The following is an 18,368-nucleotide window of genomic DNA, read 5'->3' on the forward strand; positions in this document are numbered from 1 at the left end:
TTCAGTGAAATGTTTGATTGAGTTATGCTTAATATCAATTAAAAGCCAATGTAAAATTGCGTATTTTAAGAAATTGTGTAAAAAATAAATTATGTAAAAGGATGAGCTAGTTTTGCGCGCGAAAAAATTATGAGGACAGCAATTAAAAACAATTAATAATCGATTTGCGATCCATTAGCCATAATTACTTCAAAATTCTTGTGTCCATAGACCTAATGAGTGTTAATAGCACTGATTACTCATTATAAACGCTTTATTCGAATTCCTTTTTTTACCAACCAATATTAATAAACGCTACACTAATGTTGCAATTAATAAATTAGTTAATTAGATTGCCGTTTAATATGGTCATTATATAACAAATTGATGATGTTTTTCAATTTTTTAATAACAAATCATTGACTTTGTATACTTTAAATGAGTTGTATTGAATCTGATCATTAAATTATCGATTTAGATAGTGAAAGGTAATTTCATTACAAATAATTGTCCTTCCTTACAACAGACCGATAATTTTTTGAAATACTTGAAGTTCAAGCATAATTTTATTTTTATTGATCTCATTGATTGAGTGCGAGATAAACGTATTTTCATCTATTTTTCATGGACAAAAATTTGTTTCACATGCATTTATAATTTTGTTTAAAAATGGATGAAATTGGATTTCTTCCATTAAATGCACGATGATTATAATGAAGATGATGATGATGGATATGTTGATGGTAAAGATGAAAATGGCAATCATGATTATTAGGTTGTACAATTTGAAATAAAAAATGCGGTAACAAAGTTGTACCTTAAAACTTTTCTTAAATATTTCATTCGAAGTTATTGAGAAAATTAAGATTGAGCAACCAAACAAGAAGTGGATAAACCATGATGGTGTACAGGATCGAGTCCAGTGTCTAATTTTATATTCATGTTTTTCATTCAGATGCATTAGTGAAATCACGAATACATTGACTCCTACATCCGGTTGGTTTAATCCTTATTATTCCTTGATTCAGAAGGCCGTCATCTTCAAGACGACAATGAATCCTTAATGTGTTTAGTGACGAATCGGCGGATTCAATAATGAAAATTTATGCTGAATGAAAATCAGAGGAAAAAGGAGGAAAATGGAGTTGGCGGTTCATTTTACTTCGTCGATTACTCGATGTCAGTCATATTTTTCAACAGGCTTCAAATTTTGAAGTTTTCAAATCAGTTTAGATTCCTGCATGAACTGAGCATCTGACCGAGAGAAAAGTAGAGATAAATTTGAAGAGATTGTTGCATTTGTTTGGTTTCAAACAAAACTGGAACAGTTTTTGCTGTTTGATTGACAGGTAAAAAAATGAAAGAAAAAAGGAGGAAAAAGTTCACATGTTTTGACGGTGTATCACTTTCATTTGCATGTATATATCGTCATTTTGTGTGTGCATACATTGCAAGTTACTTCACAGCACCAATTGAATCGACAATTACAGCTCTTTTTGACGGGTATATGCACTTTTTTCGCACCACGACCACAACAAAGCAGATCACAGCCGTCAATACCCTTTGATGTAATATTGCATTCACGTCCTTGAGTGCCTAAAGAACCAGTTGATCTATCAGCTTGGCAGAAGTTGGGCGATTCCTCTAAGTAAACCAAATCCTCTAAACTTGGTGATTTGATTGAGCTGATTTCAGGAGTAAAACTGCGACCATCATTGGTGGCAATCACTTTTATAGCACCATCAAATTTGTCTTTTAAAATGGCTCCAACTTCACGGAAAGGTGGTGACTTCAACCAACACGTTTGAATTGTACAAGATCTCGACATTCCGTGGCATTTACATACCTTATCCATGTTTCTTTTAACTGCCTGAATTGGACAAGTAAAAAAGAATTATCATTAAAGAGGCATGATTACCTCGATGGAATCGAGATATTTCAATTAGATTGAAAACATAAATTTCATTTATCGGATATGGATTGTATAATGATGGATATGGATAATTTTTTTAATTGTATTTTATAATATGAAAATCATCATCAGCAAGCAATGTTTGCTGACTAGATAAATTGACTTACCAATCGTCCTGCTTCATAATTGTGCCTTAAGACCAGCGTTTGGACATCATGGCCCTTTTTCAATCTACTTTCCAAAAATTCTTTAGACTTTTTATACCCAAAATCAACATTATCACCACAACCACGGAAATCAAAATCTTGAGTCAATGTATTATCTGATTGAGGAGAGGACATCATAAGGCAAGAACAATCGAGAAGAGTTCCTTGGCTACACGCTTTAGCCAAGCTATGTGTCATTCCAGCTGCTGTGATAGCATGAACGAAACCAGTCTCCCGAGTATCTGAGGAGAGTACAGTAATCAACATTCACAGTTTTAGTGATATTGATTTCTGTACCTCTCTGTCTTCACTCTATTCGCGTGTCTTCTTTCTTTTAAATCACATTACAATCCAATCAATTAATGTATTTGTTTCTTCTTCCATATCAAATTAAAACTTTAACTATTGCCAGAAGTGGGCAAAGCAAACAGACATCTTTAGAAGTTTACCTTTCAAAAGGATCTTCCTCGTCGACTTTCGCGTTGATGGACAATTCCATTGGCGGTTACGGAACTGAAATTCACACTCTTTACGGGCAATTTTAGCACCTTTGGTTATTTCCCGAACGATCTCCGGTCCTTTTTCACAAATACTTGTTTGTTTACTTTTCAATCGACCTGCTTTACGGCAGATTTTATTCGGATCTAAAACAAGTTTCATTCCCGTACTGCCGTGTAAATATACAAGAAAAAAGGGAAAGAAAAGAAGACAAAGATGAAGGGTGAGGATCCAAGTAAACCAATAACAATGTACAAGATAAGTGTAAAAATGACGATGAGTTTCCTTCTTCTCTCTTTCCATACCTTTGCGATACATTCTAGTAACAATGTTAAGGTCAATCTCTTACACTTCCCTTTACAATTGAAGTATTTATTGAGAAATTGAATCAGATCATGCATCAATCATTTAGTATTTCATTTGTAAGTTATTTGCTTTTTTATCAATTTATATCTCTAACTAACCAACTAGTGTTTAACTTTTTGCTTTTCTCAGGGCAAATTGAGGCCTGACCATTCCCATATGAATTTTAAAAATGCCCTATTTTCGAATATTTAATCTGTGATTTTTAACTTTGGCAGCTTTCAACGCTATATATGGCCTATAAATATCCACTATTTATGTAACAATCTAGCTATTGTCTGACCGCCTTGTCAACAACAATAATGTAGTACAATTTACTTTCATCATTTGCCTCTTTCACCTCAATAATCAAATTTCACAATAGCTACATAATCATTAATTCTTGTAGCCTAAATCGTTTAACCTGTTATAACAAGAAAGGATAATCAAAGTTAAATCAACATCAATTAAGATTCCCAGACAAGATGAAGAGGAATAACGTAAACAAAAACTTTTAGACACATTAAACAGCAATCAAAAACAAGAAAGCACCTTGAGATTCAATCTAAATAAAATGATTATCCCTATAAAATAAACAATGATTTATTGATTGGATTCAAATGCTTACTGTACAATTCAAAATTGATTTGATAATGTTGGTACGTAATCGTCTTTCACATACATTTTTACTAAAAAATTTGTTTGTATTTTTACTTATAATTTTAATCGTAATGATTTGGCCATAATCTTCAACATGCATTTAATATTTTGCTCTTACATTTTCTCTGGTAAACATTCCGAAACTTTACATCTCAATAAATGTTTGGTTATCATTAATAGTTTTTATTAATACTTTTTTCGAAAAGTAAAGAAACCAAGAGTCATTCATAACCATAAAGATTAACAGAGAAACATATCAATCTATCCTTTCAATCAAATAAAATAGTCCCAAGATATTCCTACAAAATAATTTCTATTCTCTTCACTTAAAATATGCGATATGAAAAAGAGCAAAAATCTAGAATGAATCTTTATCAAGAATACACATAGAATTTCTCTGGGCATTAAATAGTCTCGAAATATTCCTGAAAAATCATTTTTATTCTTTTTTCTCTAAAATATATTGATAGAATAGAAGTCTAGATTAATATTTATCAAGAATATTTTTTGCCTTTCTCTGGAAATTAGATGGACGAACTTTATAGAAAAGGAAAAGCTCTGCTCATTAACCATGTTATTGAGAAAGCGATGAAGATATTTGTTTGAAGACAACAAAACAGCTAATGGTGTGACTTTTACAATAATAAGGCGGTTGAACACACAGTTTTATGCCTAGTGTGTTGACCCACAGAAGAGAAGAAGACATCTTAATTAAGGTCTTAGTGCCAGGTAAATATACTCATCAAGTTTATGCACATGGGAAGGTGGAGAAAGAGCGAGAAAGTAAAACAGTTTTACCTCTTCATCTTTAACTTTCTCTATCATCCTAAGCTATCAACTGTATCCAGTTTACCAAAAATGTACATTTCACAAGTCGATCCACAGAGAATGTGTCTTCACCCACAGGTAACACTCTCTTTGTCTTAGTCTTTCTTACCTTTTCTTCTTACCTAATTCATGTTTTCTTCTTCAATCATTACCTGCAAGGATTACAACTATTGGATGATCTTTGAACATGACTGTGGTCATAATAGCAATTCATTTGAGCGATCTTTTCCCGAAAAGAAATATTGTCCACGGTACATTGGAAATAAGCGTTAAGTAGACATGAGAAGCTCAATGTTCCCTTACAAAAGGCGATCAGTGATTACCCTTTTCCTTTCCTTCAAAAATACATTACACATGTAAACATATTGTACATGTATTGTCATATTCTCTGAGCAAATAACTTTTTGTTACAAAAAACATCATAAAAATGAAGTAACGAAACGGTCCTGTATCGCCAAGGTATTTCTTGCACAGCTTAAACTTAGAGCTCAAAAATTGTTGATTAGTCAAAAGAAACGGACAATATTAATCAATGAAAAACATTTAGTTTTGATTGATTCAATTCTTAGGAAATATAAAGAAATAATTTTTCTTAATTATCGGAATCAATACAGGGTTACATATGATACCTTAAACTTAACCTAAAACTTTTTCCGAGTTACGAGCCGATCGGTAGGAATGAAAATCTCTAAATTTTTACCTGTTAGCAGGAGCCCAAAGGAAATTTTGGAAATTTTCATTCCTATCGATCGGCTTGTAACTCGGAAAAAGTGACACAGTTTTGTCGCCTGTTGCTTAATCAACGATTATTTGACTGAAATATACATGCTTTTGAGTGATAGTTAATTCTTCATACATTCACAGCTAATCGTTAAAAGTGAGATAAATACTATTGTAACATTAAATGTTTTCATTTTCCTTCTTTTTTTCTTTCTTTTTCTCTCCATGTACCATGATTTACTCAATATCTGTTGGTTCATCAGTGGATTGGTCAATAAATGGAATCCAATGTATCGCAATGGAAGAAGATGGAAACTCGTCAATCATAACTGTATCATTTACAAATGTGGACTTACCCCCAAAATGATTCACTCGTACGACATTCGATGATTGAGATTAGACAAAGAATTTTTACGAATAACTGTATCAGTTCCATTGGTCACTTGGGAATCACATTCACACTAGGCAAAAGCAACACAAACTTTAAAGCCATAAAGCTTAAAGGCACTTAAAGTACACATTAGACACAAATGGAGCCAATTTGAAAGGAAATGTCCGAAAGATGAAGTCACAAAAAACACCAGGAAGTAAAAGGAGAGGGAAAAGTGAACCTTAAACTGGTGAAATGGGAAACATCGTAAGCCAGTGAAAATATAAAGTTATCAAAGGTTGATTATTATTAATAAAGGATGATGCTGATTACATGAAGATGATTGAAAAACGGTAAAAGAGATTGAGAATAAGATGACGATGGAAAGTGAGTGAACTTTCTCTCTCTTTTTCTCTCTTTCTAACGCAAACTCACTCCACTCTTTTTGCGAATAACTTGCATTGAAACTAATAGTACATATGTAACAATTTACCTAATTCATTCGGCATTCAATTTATAAAAATCCACTGCGAAGTATTATCCATAATTTATAATGCAATTAGTAACTTGATTTAAATAATAAAATACTGGACAACTAACGTTAATTTCCTAACGTTTGTGTGAATATTTAACACATATTCAACATGTAAGGTAAATCATATTAAAACTGTTTACTTTTTGATTACAGTCATACCTCTCATATTGCCCAGCTAACTAGAGTCACCTATTGGTGTTCACTTAAATTATCATAATCATTGACTAAATTCATTTGAGAATCAAAATTCATGTAATCACAATGAGTCCAACAATTTCTGCCATATGTTTCAGGTACATATGTTTCACCTTTCGTCAATTTATCCTCTTCTTTAGGTAGTCTTTACCTCCCAGTGAATGATGATAATTTAGACCTACAAGTTAATCCTTTTAGGTTGGATGAGAAAGGAAATGAGGAAGAAACCAAGTTTTCATTAAAAGCTTTTCCAGTAAGTATTGTTTGTTAATTAAGATCACTAAAGATGTAAACTTTCAGCAAAATTACGATAATCTGGACTGAAGGAATTACTTGCAGCTTATCAACATTTTATTGACATCTTTGCGAATGAAATTCAATAAAGTTGATCAAACTTGTCAGTGTTACTTTTTTGATTATGATTAACTAACTTGAATTGATTAACTGTCAAAGCAAAGTGAAAACAATTGTTATTGAATAACGCTGCGATCCTATTCTGATCAACTTGAAGAAAACGATAGTCGGTAGTAAAATCATCAGTTTTTTGCTTTTCCCCAGACAAAAGTTCTTTTCAATTTTGAATTCGCGCCCTACCAAATAGCCCGGAATAGTTTGATTTCGACAACCTGATAGATAGCAAACCTGCACATTATCTGCTGAAAAATAATTCTGGAAATGAGCCAAAAACATCAATTCTTCACATCCAGACATCGGGGCTTACCTTAGCCCTTAATAATATGATTATTACCATTTACCTTGGTTAGTCGTGTTCATCTGAACCACAAAATTTAATATTTAACCAGAGGCTTAAGTTGGTAATGAAAAAGAAAGTGAAGAAGAAGAGAAAAGAAACAAGAAAAAAGAGTAAGAATATGCATACTTTTAGTGAATGGATCCATCAGAGCGTAAAATTGGACTAAATCGAGAGTGAAAGGCACACCACGTTGGTGGTTCTCTCTCTTGTATTTCATCTCTTGCTTTAATTTATTTCAGTTTCTTATCAGGTTCATGAAGAAGTTATTTGTAGACATTTAACCTTAAACTGTGTTAATTTTGGTTACCCGTGTTGTCTCTTTGTGCACTTTCTGGGTTTCAATGTTGAAGAGATATTTGGAAAGGCAGTTTCATTAGGTAAACCCAGTTGGTCATTAATTGACAGGAAACTCGCTAGTGAGAAAGCGTTACCTTTTTGTATGTCTTTGTTGTTTTATCAAGTAATTCAATAGCTAACGAATCTATGGAAAATTTATCTCAAATTTTATTTTATTGCTTAAATTACGACTTGAAAAATTAGTGCAATCAATATTTCAACTCACTCGATAAACTTGTCAAGATTAAATTCAAAATAATTGAGTTATAATACTAAAACTTTATTCTCATTTATCTGTACAAAATTATTATCATGTTAAAAGTTGAGCAATTTGAGTAAATTGAGATGATTCGTGTGAAGATTGAGACGAAGATGAAAGTGTAAAGATATTTACCGAGAACAAGAAAAGATGGAAACCAAACTATTTTGAGATTTAAAAGATGATGATAAAGATGATGATGGTGGTGGTGAAGATGATATTTTACTCTAATCTCTATCTACTATCCATCTATCCTTTATTGAAGTCAAGAAATTAATACGAGAAAATAAAATGACTATAAATTTGGCTGAACTCTTTTATGATGTTGTTGAATTTACTTTTTTTAAGCTTACTTCTAATTGAGATGAAGTTACCACCCGTAACTTTCATTTTGCTGCTTTACGTTCCTAGTAAACACATTTACTCTGTATTTACCATCGACGAAGGTATAAACACTAAGAGAACACATAAAGACGCCCTTTTATTAGTAGACCTCGTGATTGACCCACGTTACGAACAAACCTTTAGGCTATTTCCTCTTCCATAGACTTACATGGGAATCTTAACTTCTCTTTTTTTGTTACTTGTTAAAAAGTTTACCCAGTTTCTCACTTTTCAAGCTTACCTTACCTTTTAGTGAAATCTTAATTCCTCCAAATTACCTACTTAAATCCTCCCTTCCAATTGACATATTTTTTTAACAAATTTACTTTCCTTTCTTTCTGTTGCCTTACAGAATCCAATATAATTCGGAGGAGGAATGGACCAAAGCATTGAAATATATGCTTACAAATCTGAAATGGATATTAACTTGGGTGGCTCGACCTGAAACAAGTGAAAGATGTGACTCTAGCGTTTCCACCACTAAATAAGACATCAAAAATTGTCGATTTAGACAGTTAAAGTTAATTTCATTACAAATGTTAATAATTGTCCTTCCTCACAACAAATCAAGCATAATTTCACTTTTATTGATCTCATTAATTGAGTAAAAGATAAAAGTTTTTACATCTATTTTTCATAGACAAAAATTTGTTTCTCATTTATTTACAATTGTATAATTTTGTTAAAAAATGGATGCAATTGGATTTCTTCCATTAAATGCACGATGATGATAATGAAGATGATGATGATGGATATGTTGATGGTAGAGATGAAAATGGCAATCATGATTATTAGGTTGTACAATTTGATATAAAAATGCGGTAACAAAGTTGTACCTTAAACTTTTCTTAAATATTTGATTCAAAGTTAGTTTCAACATATGTGACCAGCTCATGTTTTTCACATTCTTGTTGTTGATTGAATCCTCAAAGAGCTCGACTGCAAAATAACAAAAACAGATACAAATGTATTCACAAGTTGAATTCAGCATTGATTGGACCGAGCAGCCAAACAAGAAGTGTGCAAGATCCAAATGGTGTCCAGAATGGGTTCAATATCGGATTTCATATTCATTTTTTTCAGATGCACAGGTTTCGTTTAACGAACACTGGTGGAATCACGAATACTCCTGGATCCGGATGGAAACATTCTTTTGATTCATTAGGCCGTCATCTTCTCGAAGACAGAGATGGTTGATGTGTTTAGTGACGAATCGGTGGATTCAATAATGAAATTGATGTTGAATGAAGAGTAGGAAGAGTGCATTTTACAAATGCAATTGATGGCTTTCAGCAGATCAAACAGCTTGGGTTGGCGGTTCATTTTACTTCGTCGATTACTCGATGTCAGTCATATTTTTCAACAGGCTTATGATTCCGACAGATTTATGACAGATTCCTGCATGAACTGAGCATCTGACCGAGAGAAAAGTAGAGATAAATTTGAAGAGATTGTTGCATTTGTTTGGTTTCAAACAAAACTGGAACAGTTTTTGCTGTTTGATTGACAGGAAAAAATGAAAGAAAAAAGGAGGAAAAAGTTCACATGTTTTGACGGTGTATCACTTTCATTTGCATGTATATATCGTCATTTTTTGTGTGCATACATTGCAAGTTACTTCACAGCACCAATTGAATCGACAATTACAGCTCTTTTTGACGGGTATATGCACTTTTTTCGCACCACGACCACAACAAAGCAGATCACAGCCGTCAATACCCTTTGATGTAATATTGCATTCACGTCCTTGAGTGCCTAAAGAACCAGTTGATCTATCAGCTTGGCAGAAGTTGGGCGATTCCTCTAAGTAAACCAAATCATCTAAACTTGGTGATTTGATTGAACTGATTTCAGGAGTAAAGCTGCGACCATCATTGGTGGCAATCACTTTTATAGCACCATCAAATTTGTCTTTTAAAATGGCTCCAACTTCACGGAAAGGTGGTAACTTATACCAACGCGTTTGGATTGTACAAGATCCCGACATTCCGTGGCATTTATAGGCTTTTTTCATGTTCATTTTGACTGCCTGAAAATTAGACAAGGAAAAAACAGAAGAATTATTTCGATGTAAACATAGAGGATAAAATTGCCACTTATTTTCAACATTTATAAAGCCAAAACAGGTCACTTGAGGTAATGAAAATACACAATAAACAACTGTCTTATAAGTTTTTAAAATATTTAGTAAATTAAATAAATTAATAATTCTAGAATCTAGATTCTAAATTAAATACACAACAATAATAAACAATAAACGCTCAATAAGTCACTGTCTATTCACTTACACTAGTTTCACGCATATGTTAATTTTTGATAAGCGCCGTCTACTATACTACTAATAGTATAATTAAGCATCTTAAGTATAGTAGATGGCGTTTATCAAAAATTAATTTACCCGAAAAACGTTTGATTTTGAAGATAACAGCTAACACATTGAGCATAGCAGTTTCTTTGCCTTCAAAAGAAATCGGTTTTTATGAAAATTCATATTCAGTGAACAGTGAACTTGAATTTTTCATTCATCAAATATGGATTCAAATTTCGTTATTGTGTTTGTTTTTTAAAATATGAAAATAATCACCATCAAGCAATGTTTGGCTGATTAAATAAATTGACTTACCAATCGTCCTGCTTCATAATTGTGCCTTAAGACCAGCGTTTGGACATCATGGCCACTTTTCAATCTACTTTCCAAAAAGTCTTTAGACATTTTATATCCAAAATCAACATTATCCCCACAACCACGGAAATCAAAATCTTGAGACAATGAATTATCTGATTGAGGAGAGGACATCATAAGGCAAGAACAATCGAGAAGAGTTCCTTGGCTACACGCTTTAGCCAAGCTATGTGTCATTCCAGCTGCTGTGATAGCATGAACGAAACCAGTCTCCCGAGTATCTAAAAAGAGTACAACATTCATAGTTTTAGTGAAAATCAAGCAACCTTCAGATCATCTCAAGTGAATTGAGGAAACATATGAAAACAAATGGATGGAAGAAGAATCAATTCAATTTACAAACATTTTCAACATTAGGTATTTTAATTGATTCCTTATTTTCTAACACTCTTTCTTTCTCTCTGTCTTCACTCTATTCGCGTGTTTCATTTCTTTTAAAATAACAATCCAATCAATTAATGCTTGCCATGTTATTTGTTTCTTCTTCCAGATCAAATTAAAAACTTGAAGCTATTGCCAGAAGTGGGCAAAGCAAATAGACATCTTCAGACGTTTACCTTTCAGAAGGATCTTCCTCATCGACTTTCTCGTTGATGGACAATTCCATTGGCGGTTACGGAACTGAAATTCACACTCTTTACGGGCAATTTTAGCACCTTTGGTTATTTCCCGAACGATCTCCGGTCCTTTTTCACAAATACTTGTTTGTTTACTTTTCAATCGACCTGCTTTACGGCAGATTTTATTCGGATCTAAAACAAGTTTCATTCCCGTACTGCCGTGTAAATATACAAGAAAAAAGGGAAAGAAAAGAAGACAAAGATGAAGGGTGAGGATCCAAGTAAACCAATAACAATGTACAAGATAAGTGTAAAAATGACGATGAGTTTCCTTCTTCTCTCTTTCCATACCTTTGCGATACATTCTAGTAACAATGTTAAGGTCAATCTCTTACACTTCCCTTTACAATTGAAGTATTTATTGAGAAATTGAATCAGATCATGCATCAATCATTTAGTATTTCATTTGTAAGTTATTTGCTTTTTTATCAATTTATCTCTCTAACTAACCAACTAATGTTTAACTTTTTGCTTTTCTCAGGGTCAATTGAGATGGTAACAACTCTTCAGAAGTGTTTGGAGCAATGGAATCGGATGACAGGTTAACTTAATTGGCCAATCACTTGTTGAACAAAATAAAAGAACTAAATTTGCTCAAATTGAGGGTAAATCGATTTGCAGGAAAAGTAATCCTTTTGTTTGTTTTCAATCAACCTTTCATGTTGTTTGGACAACAAAGCAAGTATATGTATTTGGTGAGTATTTTTTCATCTTCTTTGCCTCCCTTGTTTTTTTCAAACAACCAAATTAACCTATTCTCCTTTTTTTTTCCTGCTCAAAGCTTATCGCCACTTAGGTGCTCTAAAGTTTTAAATTGGTTTCAAGTTAAAATATCAAAAAAAGGAGAAGGGAAACAAACTGATTTTCAATTGAAGAAACGAAATGATGGAATGTCAATATGGAAATGGAGTGATGTTCGCGTGATACCAGCTATAATCACGCAAAATGTTGATTCAACATCGCACCATTATCATTGATGAATGATCAAAGGCCAACGAAACAAAACAAGAAAGAAAAGACAAGAGAAGGAAAAGTAAAAAAGTTAAAGGTTCAATACAAATTCAATGGTTATACCTATAATAGAAACAATGATTTATGATTGATTGGCTGAACAGTTTCTTTCTCTGATGGACAAATATCATCTTCATCAGCAACAACATCATCATCCAGCATCATTACCATCATATGTAATCGTCATTTATAGAAGCTTCATTCAGACCTTTTTACTATCTTAATTTAAGTCTCTGAAAGGTTGAAGAAAAATATAATTTGATTGTTAACTATATCATTATATTTGACATCAACTCTGTTTCTTCTTTGCCTTCTGTAACCAGAATCATTTCATAATTAGTATCAACACAAAATTCAATTGAACTTCTTTTAACTAACAACATTAACATCAGCAACAATCACATTAGCTCAAACAAACAAAACTATTTCAATACTTACCTATACTTACAGTATTACCTTTTTTTACCTATTATGCTTCAAGATGAATGCGTTTTTGAACACAAAAAAACTATTTTCTTGTAAAATATTTATTATCAAACACTCTTATTAGTTGTAAACAATTGATCACACCTTAAGTTTTATTGCAAAATGAGGAAGAAACCATATTACTTTGGGTGAAACGAATTACTGAATCAATAATGATATTTGCTTACTGAACAATCTATGAATAGATGAGTTGTAATGATGATGATAATGATGATATTATAGGAAGGAATTTTTGTCTTGAATAAAATTGATTGTTACAGAGAGACTAAAAAGAGTCATTTCAACAATCAAAGGATCAACTTGAGTTTTGAAAAGAAGAGAGTCAACATTTTCAATGATTTATACCAAAAATTGCTGTTAATTTTTTCAACTTCTCCTGTTGCTACATCTCATGTTTAGTGTTGACCGATGTTTTGTTTTGTTTATGTTAAACCATTGAATCTAATTGTAAGTAAACCAGGTAACAAACTCAAAGTGACCTATCAATTCTTTACATTTTTCCTCCTTGGTTACTGTCAAGTTTCCAAAAATATCTTCAAATACCGAAGATGCTAAAGGCCATTTGGACAATTTTCACGTCCATACTAGTCAAGTGTAACTAATCATTTTTGTTTTCAAGAATAACCTTTAGTATCTAATATTTTTTTACTCCTCCTTAGGATTGACCCATTGTTACCAAGCAAGCAACAAAACAATAAAAAAAGGATAATGCCTTTAACTGTATTCAACAAGCATATTGATCAGATAATGTTGGTGCGTAACCTGGTTTTACAAGGAAATACATGTTGACTAAAAAATTTACTTGTGTACATATTTACTGATCATTTTAATCATAATGAATTGATCAGTATTGCATTGAATATTTTGTTCGGCCATTCTCTCTGGTACACCTAGCGAAACTTTACATCTCAATCTGTGTTGTGTTATCAGTAATAGCTGCTGAAGGGAATAAAAATCAAAGCTACTAATTGCTAGTAATTAAGGTGCGTCTGAGAATAGTGGAACTAAATTGAAATGTAAAGATAGAGACTTTTTTGCAGGGATATCAAAAAGATTCTGATGAAAATAAAAGATAGATTGAAACTTTTGTACAGTTGTGAGTCCAGATTTTTTCATCAAAATCATTTTTCTGATGTAAATTGATTGCCAATGAGCAAATGCATTTATTTTGAGAAATAAAGTTTTCTATTTCTGCACGAAAGATTTGCGAATAAGTTATTCGCTTTTCTCGCGGATCATAGAGAATTTGCTGAAACTCAGTTTTTATCGATAAAACTTATTGGTGAACATGGACGGAAACTTTTTTCGATTCATCAACAGTTTTCTAGATATTGGCCTTAAAACTTTGGGCCTGAATATGTAGCACCTCCAATCATCATTCTTTAACCAATCATTAGATTTTGTTAGATCACATAGATCACTAAATACTGGAGAATTTGTCAAAAAGTGTCGATCGGAGAAATTTTTTAATAGCACTAATGAGCTCAGTTTTACTCACAAAGTCCCAACTCTAAAGTCAAACATTTTCAGCATAAACTCCTTCATAACAATGTTGTATGCAATGTCTTATAAAGATTGAAAAAATAAGCAATAAATTTTCTAGAAAAATTCATTTTAATTTTATGTAATTCATTAATGTCATTAATTTTTGGTGACAAGTTAAGGCACCAACAGTCGCTCATTAACAGGGATTTTCATTTTGCATTAAGTCATATTTTTAATCAAAAGCATAGATTTTATGCCGATGCTTTTTCCATCTTCATGCTTTTTTCAAAATTAATGGACTTAGGGCTATCTTTTATGCAAAAATGAGAAAGAAGCTTTTAAGCAGAGAAATTCAGAAATTAAAAAAATCAAATTTTATCTTGAATGATGTTGGTTTTAAAGTTTACTTGCAGTTGTTTCAATATATCCTTTCAATCAAGCATAATAGTCACAAAATATCCTAAAAAATCATTTCTATTCTTTTTCTCTAAAATATATCGATAGAATAAAAATCTCGAATAAATCTTATTCAAGAATATACTTTGCCTTTCTCTGAGCAAAAGATAGACAAACTGTATAGAAAATGAAAACCCTACTCATTAACCATGTTATTGAGAAAGCGATAAAGATATTTGAATGAAGACAACAAAACAGCTAATGGTGTGACTTTTACAATAATGAGGCGGTTGAATACACAGTTTTATGCCTAGTGTGTTGGCCCACAGGAGAGAAGAAGACATCTTAATTAAGGTCTTAAGGCCAGGTAAATATACTCATCAAGTTTATGCACAAGAAGGTGGAGAAGGAGCGAGAAAGTAAAAGATAGTTTTACCTCTTCATCTTCTTTCTCTTACTTTCTCTATCATCTTAAACTATCATCTGTATCCAGCTTACCTAAAATGTACATCTCACAAGTCGATCCACAGAGAATGTGTCTTCACCCACAGGTAACACTCACTCGGTGGTCCTCTTTGTGTTAGTCTTTTATCTTCATCTTTCTTACCTTTTCTTCTTGCTCATCATACTCACCATCATCTTCATTCCCTCCTCCTCCTTCTCATTCTCATTCTAATTCTAATTCTCTCTCTTTTCTTTTCTTCTTCAGCCTACCTAATTCATGTTTTCTTCTTCAATCATTACCTGCAAGGATTACAACTATTGGATGATCTTTGAACATGACTGTGGTCATAATAGCAATTCATTTAAGCGATCTTTTCCCGAAAAGAAATATTGTCCACGGTACATTGGAAATAAGCGTTAAGTAGACATGAGAAGCTCAATGTTCCCTTACAAAAGGCGATCAGTGATTACCCTTTTCCTTTCCTCCAAAAATACATTACACATGTAAACATATTGTAATGCAAAATGTTTAAGAGTTAACTAATGGTGGTTAATCATTCACTTCTCTCTCTCTCAGTTTAATGCTAAGTAATTTATTAACCACTATTAATAGATGATAATCATAGTGAAAAGTAGCTTTTCTCTTCAATTGGCCAGCGATTTGAGGAAAACTGATTCTCCGTTAAATCTTTTCATATTCATTTCTCTTGACTCTACTTTTCAAATGTCAAGTATTTTCATTGTCTCTGAGCAAATAACTTTTTGTTACAAGAAACATCATAAAAAATGAAGTAACGAAACGGTTTTGTATCGATTCACCGTTAATTGCACAGCTTAAATTTACGTTAGAGCTCAAATGTTGTTAAGCAGTCCAAACAAATGCACAATATTAATCAATGATAAACATTCAATTTTGATTGATTCAATTCTTAGGAAATTCAATTAGCTATTCCGATAACTAAGAAAAATTATTCTGTTGTATTAAATTTGTATAAAGCTTCATTTTGATAGCTTATTTGTTGATTTCACTACAAAATTCAATATAAAGAAATAATTTTTCTTAATTATCGGAATCAACACAGAGTTTCATATGATGCCTGCAAAACTTTTTTTCGATTTTAAAGCTGTAGTCACCTGTAGTCAGGGGCAAAGGGAATTTTTGATAAGAAAAAAAACAATTTTACAGAAATTTTCATAGATCACAGCACTTTGAATTGTAAATTAGAAACTGATATCTGAATACAGTTGATGTCCATGTATACGTATACAGTATCTATGAAAATTTCTGTGAAATTGTTTTCTTCTTAAAAATTTCTTTGGGCCCCTGACTACACGTGAAAAATTTGGAGATTTTCATTCCTATCGATCGGCTTGTAACTCGGAAAAAAGTTGCACAGGTATCATATGTCGCATGTTACTTAATCAACGATTATTTGACTGAAATATACATGCTTTTGAGTGATAGTTGATTCTTCATTCATTCACAGCTAATTGTTAAAGGTGAGATAAAATACAAAGCTATTGTAACATTAAATGTTTTAATTTTCCTTCTTTCATTCTTTTTCTTTCTCTCCATGTACCATGATTTACTCAATATCTGTGGTTCATCGATGGATTGGTCAATAAATGGAATCCAATGTATCGCAATGGAAGAAGATGGAAACTCATCAATCATAACTGTATCATTTATAAATGTGGACTTACCCCCAAAATGATTCACTCGTACGACATTCGATGATTGAGATTAGACAAAGAATTTTTACGAATAACTGTATCAGTTCCATTGGTCACTTGGGAATCACATTCACACTAGGCAAAAGCAACACAAACTTTAAAGCCATAAAGCTTAAAGGCACTTAAAGTACACATTAGACACAAATGGAGCCAATTTGAAAGGAAATGTCCGAAAGATGAAGTCACAAAAAAACACCAGGAAGTAAAAGGAGAGGGAAAAGTGAACCTTAAACTGGTGAAATGGGAAACATCGTAAGCCAGTGAAAATATAAAGTTATCAAAGGTTGATTATTATTAATAAAGGATGATGCTGATTACATGAAGATGATTGAAAAACGGTAAAAGAGATTGAGAATAAGATGACGATGGAAAGTGAGTGAACTTTCTCTCTCTTTTTCTCTCTTTCTAACGCAAACTCACTCTACTTATCAATAATACAGTCGACCCTCCGACAAAGAGTACAATAACAGGTATAACAAGAGGTAGCCGCAATGTTAACTTATAGGGAAAACCAACAGAACGCGATGGCGCCACCAACAACTCTTATATTTTTCTTTCATTTTCTCAACTTTTTTCAAAAAATAAGTTTTTGTTGAATTTATATTTATTTTTTGTCATTTTTTCGTCATTAGGACATTAAGCTTTCGATTTATGTTAATTTTTCATTTCCATTTCAATTTTTTCATCAAAAATATCAATAAGTTCTGACATCTTTAAATTGCTTCTTCAACTTTTACATATTGACTAGCTAATTAACTATAGTTAGTTAACTCTGATCAGGGACATCAATGACAAAAATTTTTGATAACCTAAAACATTTTGGAAAAGTTTACTCTTTCGACTTTTAGACACGAGCTGAAAATCTATCTTTAAGTATAATTTAAGATTAAAAAATCTAGAAAATTTTGGACAAGATTTATATAAAATCATTGGCTTGCCAGATTCAATGTTTAAACTCATTCGTTTTTTCGGTTAATTAGCGACAGAAAAGTTTTGTCTGATTTCATACTTGATGCAGGTAAACGAAATAGATGTTAGCTGTAATAAGACCTCACAGAATCGATAAATAGCTAAACTAAAGGCTAAATGTCATTAGACTTTAGCTTTAGCTTTAAGTCTGGTTGACTTTACCAGAGATGATGAACAAGAGCAAGATAATCAACAAGTTACAAAGAAACAATCAAGCCATACTGATGCCAAAGAAAGATCATTGTCCGTCCTAATGATCTTAGTTCTGTTAAATTTAATTGTATTTGTATCATTTAGCAGGTAAATGAATGAATAAATGTTGATTTTTTCGCGCAATCAATAGTTAAATTTCATGTCAATTTGCGCGACTACAACAAAAAAACGTGCAAACATTTATTGAACATCATTAATAACGATATTAAGTGCAATGTGATGATAATTAATGAACATTTTTCAACTCATTTCACAAGTTACATTAAAAAAGACACTAATTTATGCATTTAAAAGTATTACTGAAAGTGAATTTTTACCTAAATGAAGATGAAAATTGGATGAAACTTAC

At 32.1% G+C, this 18,368-nt stretch overlaps 2 protein-coding genes and 2 long non-coding RNA genes across 5 annotated transcripts; 2 read left to right on the forward strand and 2 right to left on the reverse strand.

Moving 5' to 3' along the window:
• Window positions 1–311: 311 nt before the first annotated feature.
• LOC107370619 (protein Wnt-6-like) lies at window positions 312–5,972 on the reverse strand. 2 transcript variants are annotated; one of them, XM_025162595.2, is made up of 4 exons: window positions 5,502–5,972; window positions 2,547–2,764; window positions 2,059–2,339; window positions 312–1,849 (listed from the first exon to the last, which is right to left on the reverse strand). In XM_025162595.2, exons 1-4 carry the CDS (start codon window positions 5,579–5,581, stop codon window positions 1,388–1,390), a joined length of 1,041 nt encoding a protein of 346 aa, XP_025018363.2. In that variant the 5' UTR covers window positions 5,582–5,972; the 3' UTR covers window positions 312–1,387. The 2 variants fall into 2 exon arrangements, with proteins under 2 accessions (XP_025018363.2, XP_089126040.1); XM_089269914.1 differs by lacking the exon at window positions 5,502–5,972 and having other exon boundaries at window positions 2,547–3,211.
• On the forward strand, window positions 4,238–5,787 carry LOC149093443 (uncharacterized). The gene is made up of 3 exons (XR_016200294.1): window positions 4,238–4,503; window positions 4,585–4,884; window positions 5,451–5,787. It is a non-coding gene; the product is annotated as an uncharacterized LOC149093443 (long non-coding RNA).
• A 2,572-nt stretch (window positions 5,973–8,544) lies between the features above and the next one.
• LOC107364164 (protein Wnt-2) lies at window positions 8,545–10,904 on the reverse strand. Its single transcript, XM_015931488.3, has 2 exons — window positions 10,602–10,904; window positions 8,545–10,007 (listed from the first exon to the last, which is right to left on the reverse strand). The coding sequence occupies exons 1-2, from the start codon at window positions 10,902–10,904 to the stop codon at window positions 9,546–9,548; spliced, it is 765 nt and encodes a 254-aa protein (XP_015786974.2). The 3' UTR covers window positions 8,545–9,545.
• Window positions 10,905–16,248: 5,344 nt separating this feature from the next.
• LOC149093444 (uncharacterized) lies at window positions 16,249–17,154 on the forward strand. Its single transcript, XR_016200295.1, has 2 exons — window positions 16,249–16,603; window positions 16,757–17,154. It is a non-coding gene; the product is annotated as an uncharacterized LOC149093444 (long non-coding RNA).
• The last annotated feature ends 1,214 nt before the right edge of the window (window positions 17,155–18,368 follow it).

This window comes from Tetranychus urticae, chromosome 3, assembly GCF_039701765.1.
Source record: "Tetranychus urticae isolate SD_2017Ah chromosome 3, NJAU_TeUrti_SD_1.0, whole genome shotgun sequence".
NCBI lineage: Eukaryota > Metazoa > Arthropoda > Arachnida > Trombidiformes > Tetranychidae > Tetranychus > Tetranychus urticae.

Excerpts from the sequence above, each read along its gene's own strand:
- LOC107370619 (XM_089269914.1), bottom strand. The coding sequence starts at position 2,913 with ATGTATCGCAAAGGTATGGAAAGAGAGAAGAAGGAAACTCATCGTCAT. Across the intron at positions 2,340-2,546 it reads GAGGAAGATCCTTTTGAAAG|ATACTCGGGAGACTGGTTTC; the intron begins GTAAACTTCTAA and ends TACTCTCCTCAG. Across the intron at positions 1,850-2,058 it reads ATTATGAAGCAGGACGATTG|GCAGTTAAAAGAAACATGGA; the intron begins GTAAGTCAATTT and ends TGTCCAATTCAG.
- LOC107364164 (XM_015931488.3), bottom strand. The coding sequence starts at position 10,904 with ATGAATGTTGTACTCTTTTTAGATACTCGGGAGACTGGTTTCGTTCAT. Across the intron at positions 10,008-10,601 it reads ATTATGAAGCAGGACGATTG|GCAGTCAAAATGAACATGAA; the intron begins GTAAGTCAATTT and ends TCTAATTTTCAG.